This window comes from Mizuhopecten yessoensis, unplaced genomic scaffold (genome assembly GCF_002113885.1).
Source record: "Mizuhopecten yessoensis strain PY_sf001 unplaced genomic scaffold, ASM211388v2 scaffold10985, whole genome shotgun sequence".
Classification (NCBI taxonomy): Eukaryota; Metazoa; Mollusca; class Bivalvia; order Pectinida; family Pectinidae; genus Mizuhopecten; species Mizuhopecten yessoensis.
Window position 1 is genome coordinate 929,373 of NW_018408820.1, and position 24,129 is coordinate 953,501.

A 24,129-nucleotide genomic window follows, 5' to 3' on the forward strand; every position below is an offset into this window, starting at 1 on the left:
TATAAATTTATGAGATTATGTGCAATAAAAACAATAATCTGATTATTAATATTTGCTTTCTTATTCTTATGATTATTTTTGAAAACATAAAGCAACATGGCCTAAAGTATACACGGGACGTGTCCAAGAAGGTTTAGGATATTTATATTGCTGTCCGGAACCAGAGAGTGAGTCAACAAGGGAACCATCATCAACAAGGGAACCATCATCATCACGGCATGTGTACTTGTCAGCTTGTACATGAGGGTGCAGCTCACTACATAGCATAGTATACATACAAGGCACATTGATTACAAATATATTGTGGACAAGTATTGACATACAAAATAGGCGAATGTTCTCACAAGAGGTTATCACCAGAACGGCACCTGACCGGTGAAGTGAAAGTGAAACCACAGACTAAAAACTGAAAAAATCCGACTCGGCTGCTTCGTGAACATTATGTTATTGACCACGAATAATGCTTTAGATATTGCTTTTTTTCTATTTCAGGTGTGGGAATATGATATTAGAATAACACACATACCTCACACAGTTCGTTTAATTCATGTTGTGTGAAATCGATGCTTAACAATATATCTATCGACAGCACTCGAGTGTTTACCAATGGCGAATAGACGGTACGAGTTATCGGCCTTGATATTGTATGACACCCGGTGAGGGCACTGCGAAATCGGTAACATATTTTCCCGCCACTGGGAGTCGGCGGTCCCTTTACTTTAGGTCTCTTGTGTATCATAGGACAATGATCACTTCCGTAGCTTAGATCATAGACCTATTTTAGGTCTCTGCTTAGATTTCACATTTCAACAAAATGGCCGCCGTTTTTTCCCTCTGATTGGTAAAAATGTAATTACTGTCCGATTTGGATGAAATATGGTGCATAGGTGTAGTATGGCACTACGAATACAACTGCGGTGTTTGTTTTGTGATTTAACAAAATGGCTGCTAATTCCACGCCTCTGATTGGTCGAAATTTAGATATTGTTCGATTTTTATGAAAATTGGTATATAGCGGTATAAGGGGACTGCGAATAAAACCGCATATAATTTGTTACCAAAGCAACCACACGCAGGTTTCTGATTGGTCGAAATTTAGATATTGTTCGGTTTTGATGACAATTGGTATATAGGGGTATTAGGGGACTGCGAATTCAGTTGATGGGTACCGTTGCCAAGGCAACCACACAGACACTTCTGATTGGTCGCAATTCAGAAATTACGCGATGTCACTCAAATTTAGTATTTATATTTGAAGTGTATTATGGCATTGCGAACCTTTTCTGATGCATCTTTGCGACTATGAGGGCAGTTTGGGGAACATCTGTAAAGGTCCCCCATTACAATTAGTACTTGTTGACATTATGACATATTATAAAAAAAAATGAATGTAAATAGGATTTAAGTCAGAAGATACTCGCCCGCGATCACAACAAAGTCAGAATTTCATGTGCAATATGTCGTTTATTTCAACGAAACTTACGTAATTATAAACAGTAAGGTATTTTCTTATATATATGAAAATAACATGTTAACTTTAACTAAAATTCTAATTATAAGTGAAAAACTGTGATTTGCACGGTTATTGACTGCGGCGTACAAGTTTTGCCCCCTTGAAATACACATTATCGTCGATTTCTAAATTATTAGATAATAAATAAACATTTTTGTAACTGTCACATTGAGAAAATAATGTTTAAAATTTTTGTATAATCTTATAAAAAATATAAACGGTCGCGTTAATGAGATATATATTCCTGGTACAGGATTTTAGTCCGGGAACGGGGTACAAGATTTACCTACCGCCCGTTATCCGGTTATATTTTTCTTCCTTTTAGTAACTCCCTAACTTTAGCTAATTTGGCGGCTTCCGGTCATTCTCTCCGAACAGCAAGCAAAGGTGAGGGGGGGAATTAACCGAATACATATATTCCACATACATATTTACTAAAAAGACAAGTTTAGTAGATGAATAAGGGGCTCATGCACTGAACTGCAAACCCTTACTCCAATTGGTGATGTATTACTTTGAGAAAACAAATCTGCACAATCGGCACATGTCATTCACACTGTGCACAGGGGCACGCAACTACCATTAATATTGATCTTATTTTAGGCTTTCAGTCGCTGGGTACGTTATAACCTTATAACGAACGTTAGCGACTGAAAGCCTTAAACAATATCAATTTTAATAGTAGTTGTGTGCACTGTGTATTCCTTTCCAACCTCGTGTTCGTGTGTTGGCACAGGATCTTGTTGGCAGTAGTTGTCACAATATTATAAGCTAAGCTAAGATGCGTTGGAACCTTTTGTTGTATTTATCTCAAAATATTTCTCCATGCGTGTTCTATCGTCTCGTATAACGTCACTGTACCCAAATCGGAACACTTTTATTTTAGATAAATATTAATGTCCTTTACACAATGCCATCGGTTCCAAAAATGTTTGTTCAATTCTCATAAAAAAATACTATCCACTTTTGATTTCTATTACAAGTTAATATTTCGGGCTCATGGTTCTATAAATAGAATGTGAAATACTATCAGGGTTACGCAGGCTTTTAAACTGGGGTAACTGTACCTAGCACAGGGACCTGAGAATTTGTTAATATGTACAGCTATATTTTGACCTAAATGTTTTAGGAGTTGAGATTGACTTTTGGTAAAAAATAACACCCCATTGAATCATATATATATGAAGAAGGCAGGAAAACTTTGAAACTATGAAATGGCGTGTGTTTTTGGAGGAAACAGAGTTCATGTCCGCGGAAGGAAAATACATTTTACGTGCATACAAGAGGTTTTTAAAAGAAAAAAATCCATCTTTCCAACGGTACTAAGCATTTTCCTCTAGTCCCAACACTTGTCTTTAGTCATTTCATCTGATAGATTAGTGTTTTGGTGCTGACAAAAAAAACCAACCTATGCAATAACACCTGTACGTAGTTGTATAGATGTATATTGATAAATGAGTACGAGGGTAATTTGCATTGTGTATACACATATAATGTACAAAACTACAAATTTCTTGTCCACCGTCCCACTGTCCTCTGTTTTTAGAGTGATTAATAATTAAAAGCAAAACTTTCTATTTTGCAAATTAATTTTGCGGACAAGTCCCACTTTAATAAAAACTTTTCCATACATGTAGATGGCAGTCCCTTCTGGAAAAACACCAATCAGTTTCCTGCAAGAATTATGTACAAAGCGAGGAATCACCCCTCAGTATGACTTGCTGGCTAACGAAGGCGCTGTCCATGAACCAGTATTCATCATGCGTGTAACCGTGGGCGACATCATTGCTACTGGAAAAGGTAAGCCATTTATAATCATTCAATCGGTTGTCTGGATATTACGTTATAAAAGAAAGGGTTCAGTGCAAGAAACAAGATCTACCTTTAGCTTGCTCTTTGTCATTGTTTCAGCTAGGACTATATATAACTTGTTGATTAATTTTGGAGACATTAAAAACACGCTTCGGTGGTATATATATAAATAAAATAACTATCAAGGGGAAGTAACTGAAGAAACAAAGATAACTGAATATATTTGAATTGCTAAAGAAAAAAGGTGCAAAGTCAGTGTCCATATATTTTACAATAAGGTGATCATAGGAATGGACACACAGGATGTTAGCTAATTTGTAAGCATCCCAGATATTTCACCAGACCTCTGCTTTACTATCATTAGTTAAACAAAACTGTTCTGTCAATTTCTGGGAAACTGTAGGTAATACACAGATTGTAAATGTTTTGCTCACTACTATACTTATTATTGATTAACATCCATCATAGTTAATAACTTCATAGACAACTTGGTCATTAAAATGAATGATTCCTGTAGACCTACATTGATTTTCATGGTAATTGAATTGCCTATGGGTATATGCGTACGTAGGTCTCTACCATTACCTGGTCATTTTGAAAACTGGTTTTTCTGCGAGACTCATTTTCATTCCAAACCATGAAGGCTCAAATAACAAACATTATCTGACAGAAGTAAACATTACTTTTCCACAACTACATAAATATATCATATAAGCAAGTTTGAGTAAGACAAAGACAAAAAAATCAGAAATGAACATTTGTATTGTTGAATCCAGGCACCAGTAAGAAGAAGGCAAAACATGCTGCAGCACAGAGTGCACTCAACCAAATCCTGTGCATGCCAAACGGAGTGGAAATAAAACCAGAAGGATCGGCGCCTGAGGCTACCCAGTAAGTTTGGTCACATACATCCTTGATATCCAGGGGTTACGCTCACTTTCGTTCTCTACACCCCTGGAATAATGTCATAGCAAAATTGAAGGCACGAAGATAGCTGTTTGATTGGTCTCAGATAAAAAAAATATCTGACCAATCGCTAGCCTGATACTTGTCCTTTGAGGATTACAAAGGAGAGATGCCCAACTTCAAAGCCTGTCAATTTTAACCGTTACGTGACCGATGTACATCAAAGGATAAAACTAGTCTTCTTGTCTCATCAACAAGGTGGCGCACACTGAGCTTCGATTTTGCTATGACATATTCCAGGGGTGTAGAGAGCGAAAGTGAGCGTAACCCCTGGATATCGAGGTTGGGTCACATAACATAAAATCTAGTAACCCAACTCTTTCAGGTAAGTTGGGTTACCAGACACTACCCATTAAGTTCGGTAACCTGATGTTAATCAGTAACTTTGGAACCCTGATGCTACCATCAAGTTTAGTAAAAATTCTCTCAATAAAATGATATTGCGTGTATAAAAACCTTTTCTCATTGGTTATCAAAAGCATATGATTTATAACTTGAAAACATTTTTGATAAACAAAGGATTTTTAGAAACAATTATTGGTCACCAAAGACATGTTTCATGTGTACATTTGGGGTTTTACAATACATTAAAAAACTATAAAAAAAATATTAGTTTAAATTGTTTTATACAGAAAATACATCTTTTGGTTATGGGTGATAATAAAGAACTATTTATTTGTTTATGTCCTAGGAGTTGAATTAAATGTACTTTTTTAATTCATGAAAGTTGAGCTAATAATAAAGTGTTTGTGTTAATTTCATGAGAAGTCAATGATGAACAAGTTATTTGTGTATATATTTTATGAGAGGTAGTTATATAATTATAAAAAATATTGATGATATGTTAGACAGAGCCAGCCAGACAGCGAAGAGCTAGGGGCTGGGAACCCTGTCGGGGAGCTTCAGGAGTTCACACAGAAAAGACTCATCAAACCTCCCGTGTACGAGTTCACCACCGAACAAGGACCTCCTCATGCACGCGAGTTTGTCTGTGTGGTCAAGCTCGGCAAATTCACAGAGAAAGGTATGCAGCAGGTGTATATGTTCTTAGTACGAAGATGTTAAAAACATGTTCATATGGTGAGAATTGTAATAATGATAATATATAGCATTTGATATAGTGCCCTGTAACAGAGCGCATGATTAATTAAATATAAATCACTACCTCCGCATGGGATCGAACCCGGGACCTCTGGCTTACAAGTCTTACGCTCAACCGATCGAGCTAAAGAGAAGTTCTCTATAGCCGAGCAATATATTGCGGCTAGTATTTACCAGGGTTACATACTCCCCTTCCAGGAAAGAACTTGTCCTCAAGTTTTCAAGGGGTAACAGCGATGCTTGTGGAGCAAGGCCGAGTATTTTTCCCGGGTCCCTACGTAGGCGCCAATGTAACAGAGCGCATGATTAATTAAATATATATCACTACCTCCGCATGGGATCGAACCCGGGACCTCTGGCTTACTAGTCTTACGCTCAACCGATCGAGCTAAAGAGAAGTTCTCTATAGCCGAGCGATATATTGCGGCTAGTATTTACCAGGGTTACATACCCTATCTAGCTAGAATAAGCCACTCTAAAGCGTACAGTACACAGACATACAATTTTTACAATCAATACAATTGGCACATACATTAATCTATATAATTTTAAGGAATTTGCAGTCGCTACCATATCGGGCGCTAACTACTAATCCTATGCCACCTGACTAATATCTCCCTATGTGTGTATGCCTGCATGTGTGCTGGAGTTGTATTGTGTTCTGTTTGTAGTGGAACCATGCTTCCAACGGTATCATCTATATAAAGTGGTCTCCCTTGTGTTACCTTATATTCGATTAATGCCATGCCACTGGCTTTTATTGAGCAGATTTTACAAAAAAAAAAAAAAAAAAAATTGTGTTGAGAATCACTTGTAATCATACTCGATCATCCCGTCCAATCAAGTGACTGGTGATCGACTAATGATCAATCAAATTAAACTAAAATTCAGTAATCAAAAGGTAAAGAAGACCATGACAACGTCGCGCTGGGTAAAATATACCCAGCACGACATTGACATGGTATTCTCCCACCCTTCACAAGTGTGTCTCCCGTTTTAACCCGGGAAAGATCAGCTTGTCACCCCCTAGGGGGAGATAGCCTCGTGCCGATTAGCACGTGTTCAATTGTGACGTCATTAAAATGTGTCATCGGTGATTGTGACGTCAGCAAAAGTGAATGACGATATGCATACGCCAGATGTTTTTTTGTTTACTAACATGGCAGACTGCTGTCGGTAGAGCTATGACTGAAATAATAGGATTGGAGAAAAATAATCATCCCCTACCTTGAGGGTGTTACAGAAATCTCCAACCCTCGGGGTGATTTTTTTGGTTGTCTACCTCAAGGTAGGGGAAGATTCTATTATTCTTTACCTTTTGGTTACTCTACTATTTACGGCTGGACTGGCGTAAACGTTGTGGACTCCGTCTGCTGGGTAACATAGAACTCCACTGAACTTTTTGCACGGGCGTTGGATCTCCCACTCCACGTATATATATGTACTCGGTTTCCCAAATCTATTTTCACTTTCATTTTCCTGGGAAAACCAGAGTAAGAGAATTTAACTTGAGGAAAATTTGCTGTGTTTTATAGGAAAAAAATTCATTTGTGTTTTAGGTATTTTGTCAATTGGAAATGGTTCAAAACATTTTGTCTATAAAAGCAGAAAATAACTCATATATGTCATGTGATCCTGTTGTATGCTTTACTTAGCTACTGGGCGGTCCAAGAAATCGGGCAAGCGGGCAGCAGCTGCCACCATGTTGATGCATATCAAGAACCTGATGCAGGATGGCGAGAAAACCACCAACATCGAGGAATCTGACGACGAGGATGAGATGCCACTGGTAAGATGGGATCATGTCCTTAGGTTGTGGAAGATAATGTGTAATGGGTGTATGATATGACCTATAGATACTAGGTAAGACTGCATTATATCCTCATTTGTGGGAAACATATGTAATAAATGATTTCTTATGAAATGATCAGACTACAATGTAAGTTGAATTGTTCTAAAAAATAGTTACCAAAAATTAATTGTAAAACGAAATTCAATTCTACCAAAAATTAATCGTGATCGTATTACAAAATTAAAATATAGCAAAAGTTGCTTATACCACAAAATTAAAATCTACATTCTTTCAAGTCTTATTTTATATTTCAAAACGTTTTTAGCAGCTTGATTATGATATTTGACTTGATAAATGCACTGGGTACGTAGCATTTGGGGGAAAAGGACTGATTGCTAAGCCTTCCGAGTATGAAATAAATATTAAGCCCTTTTTAGAAGTTCATCGGTAAATATGGTGGAAGAATGCTTGCACCAGAAAAACAGTAGACCAAGGAGCCACTTATAATGGATGGAGTGCTTATTAAGTTAACCTTTTCAACACTGTAGACCATAATGGACTCATCCAGATCAATGCATGGTAGAGTCTACTAAAGTTATATAGAGGGGAAAGGGTTAAATACTATACTTTGTTAACTGAATGGTCCTATTTATGGAATGTTTTATCAGGCTAAAATGTTTGCCATGTTGTGATGATTTAGGTATATTATTGCTTCTTAACAAAGTTCTGGTACCTATAAATGTCATTTTGATCATTAAAAATTCTCACGAGTGTGTTATTCCGTCTTTTCGTATTGCAGAGTTATCTGCTCTTGTGAGCAGGTATTGGTTTGTGAGAGTAACGTCATAAATTTTTGAGAAAACGACGTAACTTTCTCGCACAAACCAATGACGTAACAATCAATACCTGCTCACAAGAGAAGATAACTCTGCAATATGCAATGACGGAATATATAGCACAATCAAGAAACATTAAAACAGGTTTATAACAAACCTCAGCATGTCTAATGTTAATAAGTTGGCTATAGGTTTGGATGGTATTCAGGAAATCATTCTTAGCCAGGATACACAAGTGTGTATGTGTATACAGTAATCATGTGTGTAGTATAATCTTACTGTGTAAATAATCACAACAATGTAATAAAAGTTTGATATGGTCCGAAGTTAAAGTGCTGATTCTATTAAGATCAACATGACGACTCTTTGTCCTTTATTCAGTCTTCATCTGAGCTTAGAGCATCCTACACTGCCCTGAAGGAAGGAAAGAAGAAGATCCCAGTCCCCAACCCCCAGCAGACCAAGGAGATCCAGAAGTTTTACGAGAAAATCCTAAAATCAGACAATAAAACCATGCAGAAGTTGAAGAAGCAGCCACTGAATGCTCCCTCCACTAACTACTGCCAGATGCTACAGGAGATCGCTGAAGTTCAACGCTTTGAAGTCAGCTACATGGACATCGCTGAAATGAGTGCTTCAGGTAGGTGGGGTCATGGCTCTATATTTACATTTCCCCTGCAAGTTCTTCAATAAGCATTACCAGAAGAAATAGCATTCAAAGAGCTATGAACGCAACTTAATTAGCGTCATTTTGAAGCTTCTTCTCACGCTTCGAACAACAATGAGACATCTGTTAGTTAGAAGGAAACATTTTGGTGATGTTAGGCTGTTCTAGGAATCATGTTTGAACTGATGACACCGACAGTTCAATATAGAAAATATATGGAAATATCTGTATTTCGGTCAGTAATAACCAAAGTTTAGATTGTAGATATAAGGTTTGAACTTTTTTTTTCAATTTCATGCAGGTATGAATGCAAATCAGTTATACCAGCAGTCTGATGCATGGGCTTGTAGATTTGATGCCAGGACTAGTATATAGTCTCAAAATTACTCTGAAAATATAAGTGGGGCTAGTAGAATTTTTCAAGATCTGCCTGCAAGGTATTGTACACCATTGACCAGGTAATGCAGATATTAAAACTACTTTTAGGTACCAGGTGATGTGTAAATTGATAAGTCTGTTTCAACCACCAGGTGTTGTATATTGACACGTCTAACTGTTGGTGATGTCTGTTTTACAGCCCAGCACCAGTGCTTGGTCCATCTCACAACCCTGCCGATCGCTGTTTGTCATGGAACAGGAAACACTGTGGACGAGGCCCATGCTCAGGCAGCCCACAATGCACTTCAATATCTCAAGATTATGACGAAGTCTTAACAATGTTCCCCAGGACGTCCCATAGCCTCACTTTGAACAAATGGTTGCTATGGCATAAAACTGCCATATTTAGAATTGTGACTTTTTATGTAATGTTTATTTATCTGTGTTAAGATGAAAGGTACTTCTAGCCACAGATGATCAATGAAATACATTTATGTTCACAAAACAGAACTTTTGAGAGCGTAGTGTTCAATGTTTTCATATGATAGTAACGTTTTAAACTGGGAATATCTATATTTTTATCCATGTTGTTCAAGCAACAACTTTAATTCAATTTCATGAACCTGCTTTGTAACATTTCAATCTCTTAAAGGACATATTTAAAAATTCCTAACAACATGTTATCTCGGATGTTCCTATGAAAAAACATATACATCTTTTAGATGAATAATTTATTTTTGGGAAAAAAACCAGAAAAACATTCTGATCTTTGATTTCCTCTTCAACCTGCATATCAAAAGAAAACATTTAAGTCATCATAAACATTTTTAGATTTTCTTCAGTATTTATTGAATTAATCTTAAGGTTCAAAACTATCGTTATATTTGTATGTGAAGTAGAAGTTGTAGACACTGTAGTACTCCATAGAGTTCTTATTTGTATAAAATCGTAGTGTATTTATAAACATCAAAGAGCAGGCCTCTTACAACTATCAACCAAGGCATTGTCACAGAAATACGAATCCAGTTTTTAAAATGAAATGGTTTTGCAATTTTCTAAAACTAGCAAGTTCAAATCGACGTTTTAGTCATTAAATTATTTGAAGAAAGCCATGAATGTAACGAAAACAATTTTAAGGTCGACATTTGACTGTCAGGGCTACGAAGGATAGTTCATCCCGGATAAAATCAATACATGTCCATGTTTGTGAGTGATTTGTCGATAAAGCACTCGTCTGTGACGTCATGCTTCAAAAGCATCAGTTGTGGAGTATTAGGGTCGTGATCAGGATAAAATCATTGGGCATTACTGCATCAATATTCAGAACCAAAAAACTCATTTTCTGTTTAAAGTGTTTGCATCACTGATACTTGTCGTACTATTGCACTTTGATATGTATATTTATCAGGAGTGTAAAAATACATTTTAATTGCCATGCGACAGCTCTGTATACATTGTTTTTGTTTCTTGTTCTCGACCTTATGTACCCTCCTGTTTAAACTACAGTAATATCTGTTTGGAGAAGAAATATTATGGATGATATTAAAAATTTCATTTAATGTGTGTTTGACAAAAAGACATGTTTTATAAAAATGAATTTTAATTTTTTGGACAAATGAAATATATATTATCTAGGGTGAACATATTTTGTAATGTATTTTAAATTGAATGTTTGAATATCAAATATTAATTCTATAATACGAAATAATTTGAAAAATAGAATTTTTAAAAACGGTTTTGAAAGCTCTTTGTTTCTAGTATATGGTAAAGTAAAAATGTTTCCCTTTTTATTTTTAGACATACATATACACATATCATTACGACAACCAGGAGTAAATCTCTTTATATTGAAATCATCATTTCGTGTGTTAACTCAATACATTTCTCATCATTGTTTCTCAGTTCAGATGAAACAGTATCACTTACCGCGGGTCAGTATGTATATAATCTGTGTTTTATTGATAGTTGATATTTGATATCGGCAGAAACAGCCGCTGCAAGTTTGACAACAGTGAGGTTATGTAATATCCTGGGAAGGATAGCTTGTAATTTTTTTTTTTTTTTTTTTTATAACTTTATTTTTTACCTTTATTTCCCAATTTATAGTTAGATATACATGTTCTACCAGATCGTGGATCTGTGTAGAGAAATGAGTCTGGTACAATGAAGTTTACATTGTACATAGTGTATATGTACGTACATATGATTCATGCAATAAAAAATGTATAAACAACTATATTTGTTTGGCTTATAATGTGATCAAATCCGTTTTTGCGTATTGCAGAGTTATCTTCTCTTGGGAGCATTGATTGTTACGTCACTTGTTAGTGAGAGTAACGTCATCAATTTTTGAGGAAACGATGTAATTTTCTAGCACAAACCAATGACATAACAATCAATACATGCTCCCAAGAAAAGATAACTCTGCAATACGCAAAGACGGAATACCAGTCAGATAATAAATAAGACTTTCGTGTCACCTCATGAATCAGGTATTGATTGTTACATCATTGGTTTGTGTGAGAAAATTACGTTGTTTTTTCAAAAATTGATGCCATGTTGTGCTGATTTAGGTATATTATTGCTTCTTAACAAAGTTCTGGAACCTATAAATGTCATTTTGATCATTAAAAAAATGTCCCAGTGAGTTATATGTAGCACAATCAAGAAACAATCAATACCTGCTTACAAGAGAAGATAACTCTGCAATACTAAAAGACAAGTGGTGTTCGTTTATGAAATAAGGTTGGACCTAGTTATCTGATGCTGCTTTGTCAAAGCCTTGCAAGGCCTGCATAAACATTTACAGGTCCGCCAGGATTTATGCCCGAAAATGATACATTGAAAAACAGACACACCAGTTGAACTAGATCCGTGAAAGAGGCTTTAGTTTTTCTTGCTGACTTTGGAGGAGGAAATTTCCATTAAACGCAATTCATAGAGCACTGGACTAGAAGTAATCTGTAGTTCATGATTCTAATCCTATAAACCTCTAATGGAGTTTTTTCAAGGTCATATGATGTGTAGTTTTCTCATTACTAATTTTCTAAAGGTCAGCATTCATGGGTCAAAGGTCACTGACTAACTTGACCTGTCAACTGCTGGTGATCATGGCAGAGAGACTTAGACACTTACCCCAAAACCAACATAATAAAACCGTCTTAGGTTTTAGTCTTAATTTTCAGCTGTAAAATTGAATGGCGATTTCTTTTTGGTAATTGAACATATGCAATTGCATGATGGATTTAAAATAACATTCTGATATGCGACTGAAAAAAAATGACAACATTTAAACTAAGCCTTCAGGTAGATTATTGGGATGCCTTTTCACTACGTATACCCGGGCTGAGTAATGGCCGAGTCTTTACCATACATATTATTTACAATATGGAAGGAAGAAGGGATCAATGAATGTCAAGGTCATTTGATTGACCAATCAAAAGAATATCTACATACTTGATACAGTTAAACAGGACATCATACAGATTATCATGGCAGCTGAAGGTCATAGGTCAAGGTCATTTGATGGATTTGATTTAACAAATAACAAATCTACCCAAAGTCTGAAAGCAACAACAGCAAACTTGCTACAATGCGCTGAGAAATCAAAGGTCAATGTAAATTGGATTAAATAAGTGTATTGGTTCATCGATTGAAATGACTGGGTCAGTCTATGGTTTATCTCACCTAGGACCCCCTCTAGTATGAACCACATCTAGTTAGGATGGGGTTGGATAGTGGTTTTAAGAATATGCGTCCAGGGCCTGTATTCATGAAACTGTTCTCATGCTCAAGCATGGATTTTGTGCTCAAGTCAACTTTCTTGTTCCGTTTATAAATTAATAATAAAAACATGTGTTGCCAATGATTGGGGAAAACAAATACTGTTTTCTATGCTAACATTTGACTTTTTGATCGTTTGACATGATTTAAGTGAGTTACAAGAAAGTTGGTTTGAGCACAAAATCCATGCTTGAGCACGAGAACGGTTTCAGGAATACGGGTCCAGGGCCCGGTTGTTCAAAACTATCGATAAGCTAACGATGTCGTTACGGGGCGTCGCGCGTTAACCATGGTTTAACGACATCGTTAGGTTAACGATACTGTTGAACAGCTGCAGGAGCACGTGATCACTCCGAAATAGGTAGGCTTAAGGTGTTATCCGAGGTCCACGTCCACCTTTTTCTTGATGATATTGTGGAACATGATTAATCTCGCTCTCGCTCTCCTCTGCTCCAGTGTATACCAGCCCAGTTTCTGTAGGATGGCGGACATGCTCCCAGGATCCCTTGATCTGTAGTCTCTGCTGACGAACCTCGCCGCGCGTCTCTAGAGTCTTTTTCGTTTCGTTTCGTTTAGTTTAAACATATTTCATTGCCAAAAAGAGAGAGAGAGATTATTACTTATTCATTGCAGTTTATATATGTACATCCTTAATATTCAAAATATAATGCACACATTCACTTTTACTTTTATGTACAAATTATAGTAGGTTTAAAAATTTGTCATGAAAATTGAACCATCCAGCACAGCCAGCGCAGTGATATCCTGGCACTATTCCATACTTTCAGCTATTTAACAGTTCGTCACGTCCCGTGCTTAGTGGCTTTCTCCTTTTCATTCCATCCTTTCTCGAAAATTCGTTTCCACTGCACTGACTGTAACTGAATGGCCCATCACATGCCTATATTACATACATTATATACAACGGTCAGTGGAACGATTTACAGAAAGAACGTAAAGCACATCTCCACACTCTCTCTCGTTTCCTGCAGTAAAATAAATACTAAGATTTTATACTGTATTTAAAAAGATAATTATTTATTTATAATTCGGTCTACTATGAAATAAAACAAATTACACTTGTATGAACGTATTAACATAAAGATCACTCTTGATGGGGCTGGTAGCACGCATGTAGTACGCGAAACATGACTACCTAGATGAAGCCCTCGTGGATGGGCAAGTGACTCCAATAACATTTCGACATTCACGTAAACTGAAATTTACGATGTGGTTTAATAACAAAACTATTACAACAATCATATAAATCTTTAAGCACATATATGCTTCAATGCATACACGCATGAATATATAATACTACATTATTGGTATCCCCTTCCGATCGGGGAATCGAAACCCGGCCGTCTTGGTGAAAGGCGTGTGGGCTAACCACTACGCTACACGACAAAATAACCACTGAAATATCGACGGTGAATTGAATGTCTATAAAAGTACTGTTTTCCCAAGATGATACATTAACTTACATCTTAATTGTTAATCACATGACTATAGATAATAACACGCTATTTAACAGTAATTAAAGTGCAATCTGAAATATACCAAGGAACTTTAAACAATGGTGGAGTTGACAGGATGACTAGAGTAGAGACACGTTCCTAATTGCACTCTATTTTAACAGGCAGAACGGTGAAAATGAAAGTAGATATACATGTCACAAAACACTACAGTGTGCTTTGTACGTTAAAATATATACAGTGTACGTACACACACGAATAACTACTTTGAGCTGTCGAAAATGAAAATAACTGAAATCCCTTCATCCATTTCATGACTGTTATGAAGATTTCATCAATGAAAAAAGTAAACTGCTCGCATTATTGGCGTCATTAATGGAAAACGCGCGTAAATGACAATGACGTTAAACGTTCGTCTTTGTTACGTCACTTCCTCTAGCGACTTCCGCTTTTCAGGACGACGTTATTTTTCCTGATGTGAACACTTGAATAGTTCCGTGTTTTTTTAACATGAACGCTTGCTTACACACACAACATGGCGAAACGGTCTCGTTTCACACGAATCCGTGAACAAGTGGCGAACCTTTTCAGTAATATTCGGACCTGCATACGAGAACTATGGACTGCTATTCAACAATTATGTATACCTGAAGAGAGCGCCAGCGGACATGGGGATTTTCTTCTGCTAACTGACATTACAAAAGTTACGAAAGAAGATCAGTGTACAAACTGCGAACAAATATTGAAGGTCAGTATGGCATGTCAAACAGATGCGCAATTATTCAACAATGCATTGTATGCATTAGGAGACTCTTCAGATGACTGTGCTATAGATAGGACAGAGAGACATCCAAATAAAAAACGTAGTTCAAAATCATCACACATCAGGTCTGATGTAGATGCAATGCAACAGAACAGAACAAGCGTTTTAAATTTCAACGAAAACTATAGTGCTGAAAGGAATCGCAGTCAGGTCACGCCGTCTAGTGCTCCAGTTCAAATAACACGATCTCCGCGACCGATTGTTAATCAAAACTCTCAAACAACACGCTCTGCAGGGTTAGATGACCGTGACGGTAAAATACGGGGAGAGAATATGGTAAACCTACAACGCAAATTAGAAAGCAATTTCCAGACGCATGCCGAAGTTTTGTGTGGGTCAGGTATTTCAGACACAATTTACTACTCCAATCGCCGATCCATTGCGACCTCACCGGCAGTGACGTACGCGGACGCATGTTGTCAGACATTCTTGAGTATAGCAGCCAATGCGATATTTCTGCCCGTAACCTCAACACCAACGTTAGACAACCAAAAGTCAAATACAGCTGATTGTCATGGCAACGAAGATCAAAACAAGGGCGACAGTAAGAAAAAATCAGAGAAAGAAAAGGTCAACAACGTACCTACTTTGAATATGAGTAACCAGGTTGAACTACCGAATGACAGTGTGTTTTATTTTAAGGGTAAACCCTCATCTAATCCGCTAACCAGTGTTGATATAGAAGCGAAGAAGGATACCAGGTTAGCGCTCGACCTGCATAAAGATAGTTTATTGACGGAGGAGAAGGCCCTGTCCAGAGGTGAAACTTCACAGATAAAGTTACAAGATAAAACTAAGGTTACACATAAAGCGGAAAGAAAAGACAGGACGCCAACCAAAGCAAACGAAAAGAAATCGCTCACCCGAGCAAATGAAAACGAACAAAAACTTAAAGTAAACGAAACTAATAGGACATCGAAAACGTCTGGAGATAGCAACAAATTGCCGACCAAATCTAAAGACGAGAAGAGAGAAGTAAAACCAGTGGAATCCAAAGTTGAATCACCACATTGTAATAGCACAAGTAGAGCTATGGTATCTCCTGTCGTCAAGTGCGCAGCCGGGCGGATGGAAAAGGCCAACGTATACGGGCGGGAGAACTACATCAAAGTCATGCTCTTGAAAATTGTCGAAAAGATTCCACATATCAAAAAAATGAAAACAAGACAAGATTCGTTACCAGAAGGCGACCCCGAAAGGGATCGACTGTATAAGGCCATCAATACCGAGATCAAGAAAAACATTAACGAAGGAATGGAGAAATTTTATGTGCGTTACAATGCGCTACATCCCTTACAGAGGGCTAACACAACGGAGCTGGAGAAGAACTTCCTCATGGATTTGATATCGGAAATGAAAAAGGCTGACAAAGAATTCCTTGCAGAGGAAACAAAGGCACATGAGATCAGTTTTAAGAGGCAGGGCGACGGTAACCCAATGAACCAGCGAGAAATTAATAAAAAAAACATTCCTCAAACAGGGGAAATGGAAACTAAACACGATCAGCGATTGAAGCAAACACAAGAATCGAATAGACAAGTACAGGTTTTGGGAAACGTATCTGTTGATGTAACTCAAGTTACGACAACAGAAGTAGTTACCAAACCGAAACATCGCAATAAAAGTCGACACCGAAAAAACGTGGTGACGGAAAGTGCAGCACCAATTCCCTACGACAACAAAATGTTACTCCCGGAAGTAAAGAAGGTGGAGCAGGATGAGAAAAAAGGGAGGATGGAGGAAGTCGTGCACACACAGCCAGAGGACATATCGACTTTTATCGCGGAAACCACCGCATCCGAAGCTGGTACTAGTGAAGACGGTGACATCATCGACTTAATGAATGATTTAGAGGATGAAGCTCATCGCGATGGTCTTTTTGTAAACTGGGACGCTACCCCGTTTGGTGATATTGCTGAGTTTTTCGACAGAGGTCACTATCGGATCGATGGCCAAACTGTGGTCAGTAAAGGGAAAAGAGCGTACAAGGTGGAAGAGCGTCAACAGAAGGTTAAAAGACGGGGGATTCCAAACAAACACCTCGCTAACACGAGCAACTACCTACAGGAGAGCGCCGGCGACGCGCACACAGACCCACTGTTTCAAGAGGATGCAAATGAGGTGGAAGAGGATGTGGTTTTAGAGGAGAACGTCGAGGATCAATTGGATTCAAATGTAGCATACGAAACTTTGTCATGCTTGAATAGTCCAGATGAAGCGACCGACATTTCTGTCAATGTAGAGGAAGAACCCATGATGGATGCACGCCATCTGAAGGACATGCCTTGTGACGTCATCCTGAAGAAGAAAGGGGAATGCGATTTACTCGAAGAAAAATATGCAGTCGAAAAAACACAAAAAAACAAGGGTAAACCTAAAAAGAAGAAGAAAGCAAAGAAAACGACGCTATACGCGATTAATTTCACCAACAACGCCAATGACGAGGTATCTGACAGCGATGATTACGATGACAGTGACAGTGGCGATGAAAGTGACCTAGACAGCGACGATGAAAGTGACACAGAAAGCGACGACTCCGAAAACGAAGCCGCACACCAAGCCAGAATTGCACAATATACAGAAATACTACAGTCGATCCCCAACCATACATAATAACAAGTAAAGAACACATATAAGTGACATTTCTTCTCCATCGTCAAATGCAGCAATAATCAAATGGGAGAAAACGTCTGATCTGCAATTTTATCAATATAAATATTGTTGTAAATTCGTGATGATATAAAAACTATACGCCTGTATATGTACATTCCAACAAAACTCGGTATCAAAATGTTGTGAACTTAAAAGATTAAAAGACTGTACAATTAAAAAATAGTATTGTCACATTTAATTCTTCTTCTTTTTTCTGAATTTATTTATGCTTGACAAGATTTAAGACGCGTTTCACAAGTTGTGACATTCTAGAATTCTAATTGCCTATAGAACCATGTTATTTATCCGGACGTGTCCATACCCGTGTATCTGAGGCACGTTTTTAATATTATAGTGATGTCTTATCAAACCGGAAAATATTTGTTATGCATGGTGGAAACCAAAATGTCCGGACTGACAACATTGCACTGCATACTGAGTGTTTAAAGGAAACTACACAAGGGCCAGGGATTTTTAACATCTGATTAGCTTAATGTGTCGAGCACTTTTATTATTGCATTCATAGAAGAAAAGGCAACTGAAAAACATGTTGTGTGTGTTCCGTGTTATTTTCGTGTGATTATCACTATATATGTGAATTTTTCGTTTTTAATTTTGTTTTTTAAGAGTTTGTTCACCTATAGTTAGCTAATCATGTTTTGAAAAAAACAAACAAACGGGCAGAACACTGGTAAAACTGCTCTTTACTCGTAACGTCCGGACTAATGGCATTACACCGAGCTCGTGTGGGGTCAAATGTAAAACGTCCGAATTAATGACAGGCGCGAAACTGCCTATACACTGGTACGCAGCACAGGGACCAGGCCCCGCTTGTATAAAACATCTCAACTCTTGAGATTTCTTCAAGTCGTAAGATTTCCCATAGACAATACATTGCTTGAGATTTTCCTCAATTTTGAGATGTTATATACAAGTGGGGCCTGATATTTTATTACAGCTATACTGAGTTGGACTACGGAGTTCAGAGTAAGTTTACATGTTTTAGGGGTTTACATCGACTTTCAGTAAAAATGCCACCCCAATGATGATAACATACGAGTTTATTATCATCATTAGGGGTGATCGATGTTAACCCCTAAAACGTGTAAAATACCTCTGAACACCTTAGTTTGGGTCTAAATATAGCTGTAACAGATTCTCAGGTCCCTGTGTTACACAGGTGACTCCACCAAAATTTAAAACAGAAAAACAAAACAAAATATAAACACCACCCTGGACCAGCTCCTAAATTTAATCCTTTCCGAACAAGGGCTAGCTACAATCCTGACGATATTCGTATCACAAGTAAAACGTCCGGACTAATGACATGATACCGTATTCGTATCACTACAAGTAAAACGTCCGGACTAATGACATTACACCGTATTCGCATCACTTCAAGTAAAACGTCCAGACCAATGATCTTACGCCGTATTCGTATCACTACAAGTAAAACGTCCGGACTAATGACATGATACCGTATTTGTATCACTACAAATAAAACGTCCGGACTAATGAACTTACACTTATTCGTATCACTACAAGTAAAACGTCCGGACTAATGACATGATACCGTATTCGTATCACTACAAATAAAACGTCCGGACTAATGACCTTACACTTATTCGTATCACTACAAGTAAAACGTTCGGACTAATGACATTACACCGTATTCGTATCACTACAAGTAAAACGTCCGGACTATTGACATGATACCGTATTCGTATCACCACAGGTAAAACGTCCGGACTAATGACATTACACCGTATTCGTATCACTACAAGTAAAACGTCCAGACCAATGATCTTACGCCGTATTCGTATCACTACAAGTAAAACGTACGGACTAATGACATGATACCGTATTCGTATCACTACAAATAAAACGTCCGGACTAATGACCTTACACTTATTCGTATCACTACAAGTAAAACGTCCGGACTAATGACATTACACTTATTCGTATCACTACAAGTAAAACGTCCGGACTAATGACCTTACACTTATTCGTATCACTACAAGTAAAACGTACGGACTAATGACATGATACCGTATTCGTATCACTACAAGGAAAACGTCCGGACTAATGACATGATACCGTATTCGTATCACTACAAGTAAAACGTCCGGACTAATGACATTACACCGTATTCGTATCACTACAAGTAAAACGTCCGGACAAATGACATTACACCGTTTTTGTATCACTATAAGTAAAACGTCCGGAGTAATGACCTTACACCGTATTCGTATCACTACAAATAAAACGTCCGGACTAACTACATTAAACTGTATTCGTATCACTACAAGAAAAACGTCCGGACTAATGACATTACACCTTATTCGTATCACTACAAGTAAAGCGTCCGGATTAATATCATTACCCTTATTCGTATCACTACAAGTAAAACGTCCGGACTAATGACATTACACCGTATGCGTATCACTACAAGTAAAACGTCCAGACTAATGACATTACACCGTTTTTGTATCACTACAAGTAAAACGTCCGGACTAATGACCTTACACCGTATTCGTATCACTACAAGCAAAACGTCCAGACTAATGACATCACACCGTTTTTGTATCACTACAAGTAAAAAGTCCGGACTAATGACATTACTCCGTATGCGTATCACTACAAGTAAAAAGTCCGGACTAATGACATTACTCCGTTTTTGTATCACTATAAGTAAAACATCCGGACTAATGACATTACAGCGTATTCGTATCACTACACGTAAAACGTCCGGACTAACTACATTACACCGTATTCGTATCACTACAAGTAAAACGTCCGGACTAATGACATTACACCGTTTTTGTATCACTATAAGTAAAACGTCCGGACTAATGACCTTACACCGTATTCGTATCACTACAAGTAAAACGTCCGGCCTAATGACATTAAACTGTATTCGTATCACTACAAGTAAAGCGTCCGGATTAATATCATTACACTTATTCGTATCACTACAAGTAAAACGTCCGGACTAATGACATTACACCGTATTCGTATCACTACAAATAAAACGTCCGGACTAACTACATTACACCGTATTCGTATCACTACAAGTAAAACGTCCGGACTAATGACATTAAACTGTATTCGTATCACTACAAGTAAAGCGTCCGGATTAATATCATTACACTTATTCGTATCACTACAAGTAAAACGTCCGGACTAATGACATTACACCGTATGCGTATCACTACAAGTAAAACGTCCAGACTTGTAGTGTTAAAATTAATACATCAGGAGAAACATATAAAAACACACCATCAAAATCGGGACGAATGGTTTCACACACAACACAATTAGAAAGTGATAAAGAACTACACTACGACGTAGACGTAGTTGAATATTTTTTTTGTTAATTGATTAACGGCCTAACAACGAAAAAAATCATTTCGGGCCTGACAATAGATTTGGTTTGGTTCAATTTTGTTAAACGTCCTATTAACAGAAAAGGTAATTTAAAGACTTGCCTCCATGTGTGTAGTGTTTGCGTGCTTGCGTGTGTTTATGCAGGAGACAGGGTATGTTGTTGTGCTTGCCTCCTTGTGATAGCGCGGATCTGAAGCCCACGTTATAGTGCTATCTCGCTGAAATACCATGCCGAAGGCACCCAGTACAGCATTCCGCCCGGTCAACATTAAACTGACAACGGGAGAACCAGTTGTTGCCATTCTCCTTAATGCTGAACATTAAGCAGGGAATAACAAATACCATTTTTAAGGACTTTGGTATGTCCCGGCCTTGGGACAGAACCTATTACCTTCCTCACCTGGGCGAACGGTCAACATTTAGACCAAAAGTGAGGTGTTGCCGAGCAAGGCGCTAGGAAATAAAATGTAGTTAGACGAAGAAAGAAAGATAAAGATCCCAAACATTGCAATGGGCGCAGCAGATTTATTTTGGTCGCTTTTGTGTCACCAACGCAAATCCACAATTCTGCAGGGGTTCCCGCATAAGTCGCCTCCTACGATACATGCAGTGGGTAACAGCAGGTGTATTTTATTTCCCGATCCCCCACCTGCAGGGGTGGGCCTGACAATATTAATAAGAAAAAATTACAAAACTTAATACACTAATAGAAAACTGAATGGTAAATGTTTACTTCTGTATACAGAGAAATGGTCAGAACATTATTGTAACAATTGTTTTCTGCATTCACATTTATGATATAGGCCAACTTTCACGTAGGTATTCTTAATTCTGTGACAAATTAATTGTATAGAAAATGTTTTCATATCAGGCATATCATAATATTTGTTTCGAATCAACGGCTTTGGTTTAGTTTAGTTTGGTTTAGTATTGTTTAACGTCCTATCAACAGCTATGGTCATTTAATTAAGGACGGCCTCCCCTGTGTGCAAGATGCATGCGTGCAGTGTACGTGTGTGTGTTTTGGGAAGCTGCGATATGTTTGTGTTTGTCTCCTTGTGATAGCGCGGAACTGATGCCGACTTTATAGTGCTACCTCATTGAAACATATACTGCCGAAGACACCCAGCAGGACACCCCACCAGGTCACATTAGACTGACAACGGGCAAACCAGTCGTCCCACTCCTAAATTGCTGAGCGTTAAGCAGGAGTAGAGACTACTATTTTTACAGGCTCTGGTATGTCTCGGCCAGGGGACAGAACCCAAAGCCTTCCTCACAGGGGCGAACGCTCAACTAAAGGCCAAACGTGAGGCATTATCAAGGGAGACATTAGAAAGAAGAAAGTTGTTTAGAAAGAATAGAAAAGATTAGATCCCAACTTTAGTCGCCTCTCACGATCATGCAATTGGGGCAGCAGGTACAATTCTTACTCCCTACATGCAGGGACACGTAAATGGCAAAAGGGATGATACTCTCTCCGAAACAAGGACACATGAGTATAATATGTATGCCCTGTGCTAAGTCGTGAGAAGACGACCTTCTCTTTGCAACGCAGTCTCCGATTCTCTAATGGAGAGTTTTGAATCAACAGTGCGTTGCCAGTTATGTTTGGTGAAACTGGCATCATCAGAGTAGGGTGTTGTTCGATTGTTTGTTATTCACCGTACATCCGATTTCGACGTAATTACAACACTGGCAATTAGATGATGAATATAATTTTCATTTTTTGCAAATATTTTGAACACGTTTATAGTTTCCTTATATATACAGGTTTTGAGTAACAGGTGTTCTATCGCGGTACAGTCAGGGTCATGTAAAGATGGGTGCCTAATTAGAAGGTGACGTCACTTGAAAGGGATAGCTAGGGAAGAAAGTGAAGGTAGCAAAGAAAGAATAGGTAGGAAATATAAGGTAAAACATAATTTGATTGATTATCGGCATTTAGCTGGCTCTCAGTGATTGGTCAAGTTGATTTAAATATTATGACAAAATGCTACAATAAAATGCTTTATCGATTTATTCATCGTGGGTACATTTGAAATGACCATCTAAAGAAACTGATTTTTTCGGTCAAAGCAGAGACGTATTTATTACATATATATGTAAGGGTCAAAGAAGTAATATAGACGGTACATTTTATTGTAGCATTTTGTCATAATATTTAAATCAACTTGACCAATCACTGAGAGCCAGCTAAATGCCGATAATCAATCAAATTATGTTTTACCTATATTTTCAATTATAGTATATCAATTCTATCTTCTTGTAATATGATGTATATGGACATGTAACTGTTCTGTTTCAGTGTGTCTTGAAAAAGCAGCGGATCGCTCCGAAAATTTGACAACCTAAACTTGTCCACACTGTTGGAATTACTTCTTTGCCCCTTTACATATATATGTAATATATACGTCTCTGGTCAAAGCCAATGTGTTGGAGAGTATATGTACATCTGCAATATTGAAATAGTAAATGCATTTTCACCTTTTTCAATCTTAACTATTGGGTTTTTTAAAAAGGACACGATATTGATTGTTTGAGCGGCACTTGACCCTAAATAACATGAAGCTAGCCACATCTTTTTATCATCCGTCCACAACCATTTGATACACTACACTGGACTGCGACAGGACCGGGTATTCCCACCGTATCGCCAACCCCACGTTGTTATCATACAAACAAAAACAATGATAAAACAACTTCAAACTTGTCGAATTGCTTGGCAACATCACATATTGCGCAGAAGCATTAGTACAAAATGACAACCTTAAATAGACGATAATGGTGGAAGGGGAGTTTCTAATGGCATTGAGATAGGAGGTCCGTGAGAGGGCGACACTGTGTCGACATCAATTTACCGCGTTCTCACTTAACATTCCCGTATCAGGTACACACGAAAGATAGCTTCCGGTCTCGCGAGATTCTACGATAGCGAGGTATA

General features: G+C 37.8%; 1 protein-coding gene across 2 annotated transcripts; it reads left to right on the forward strand.

Annotated features, from left to right (window-relative positions):
* The first annotated feature begins 1,860 nt into the window (after positions 1-1,860).
* Positions 1,861-10,186, forward strand: LOC110464355 (RISC-loading complex subunit tarbp2-like). 2 transcript variants are annotated; one of them, XM_021519536.1, is made up of 7 exons: positions 1,861-1,900; positions 3,151-3,313; positions 4,102-4,216; positions 5,140-5,315; positions 7,048-7,181; positions 8,402-8,660; positions 9,265-9,401. In XM_021519536.1, the coding sequence occupies exons 2-7, from the start codon at positions 3,151-3,153 to the stop codon at positions 9,399-9,401; spliced, it is 984 nt and encodes a 327-aa protein (XP_021375211.1). In that variant the 5' UTR covers positions 1,861-1,900. The 2 variants fall into 2 exon arrangements, with proteins under 2 accessions (XP_021375211.1, XP_021375212.1); XM_021519537.1 differs by lacking the exon at positions 1,861-1,900 and having other exon boundaries at positions 9,265-10,186.
* Positions 10,187-24,129: the final 13,943 nt, after the last annotated feature.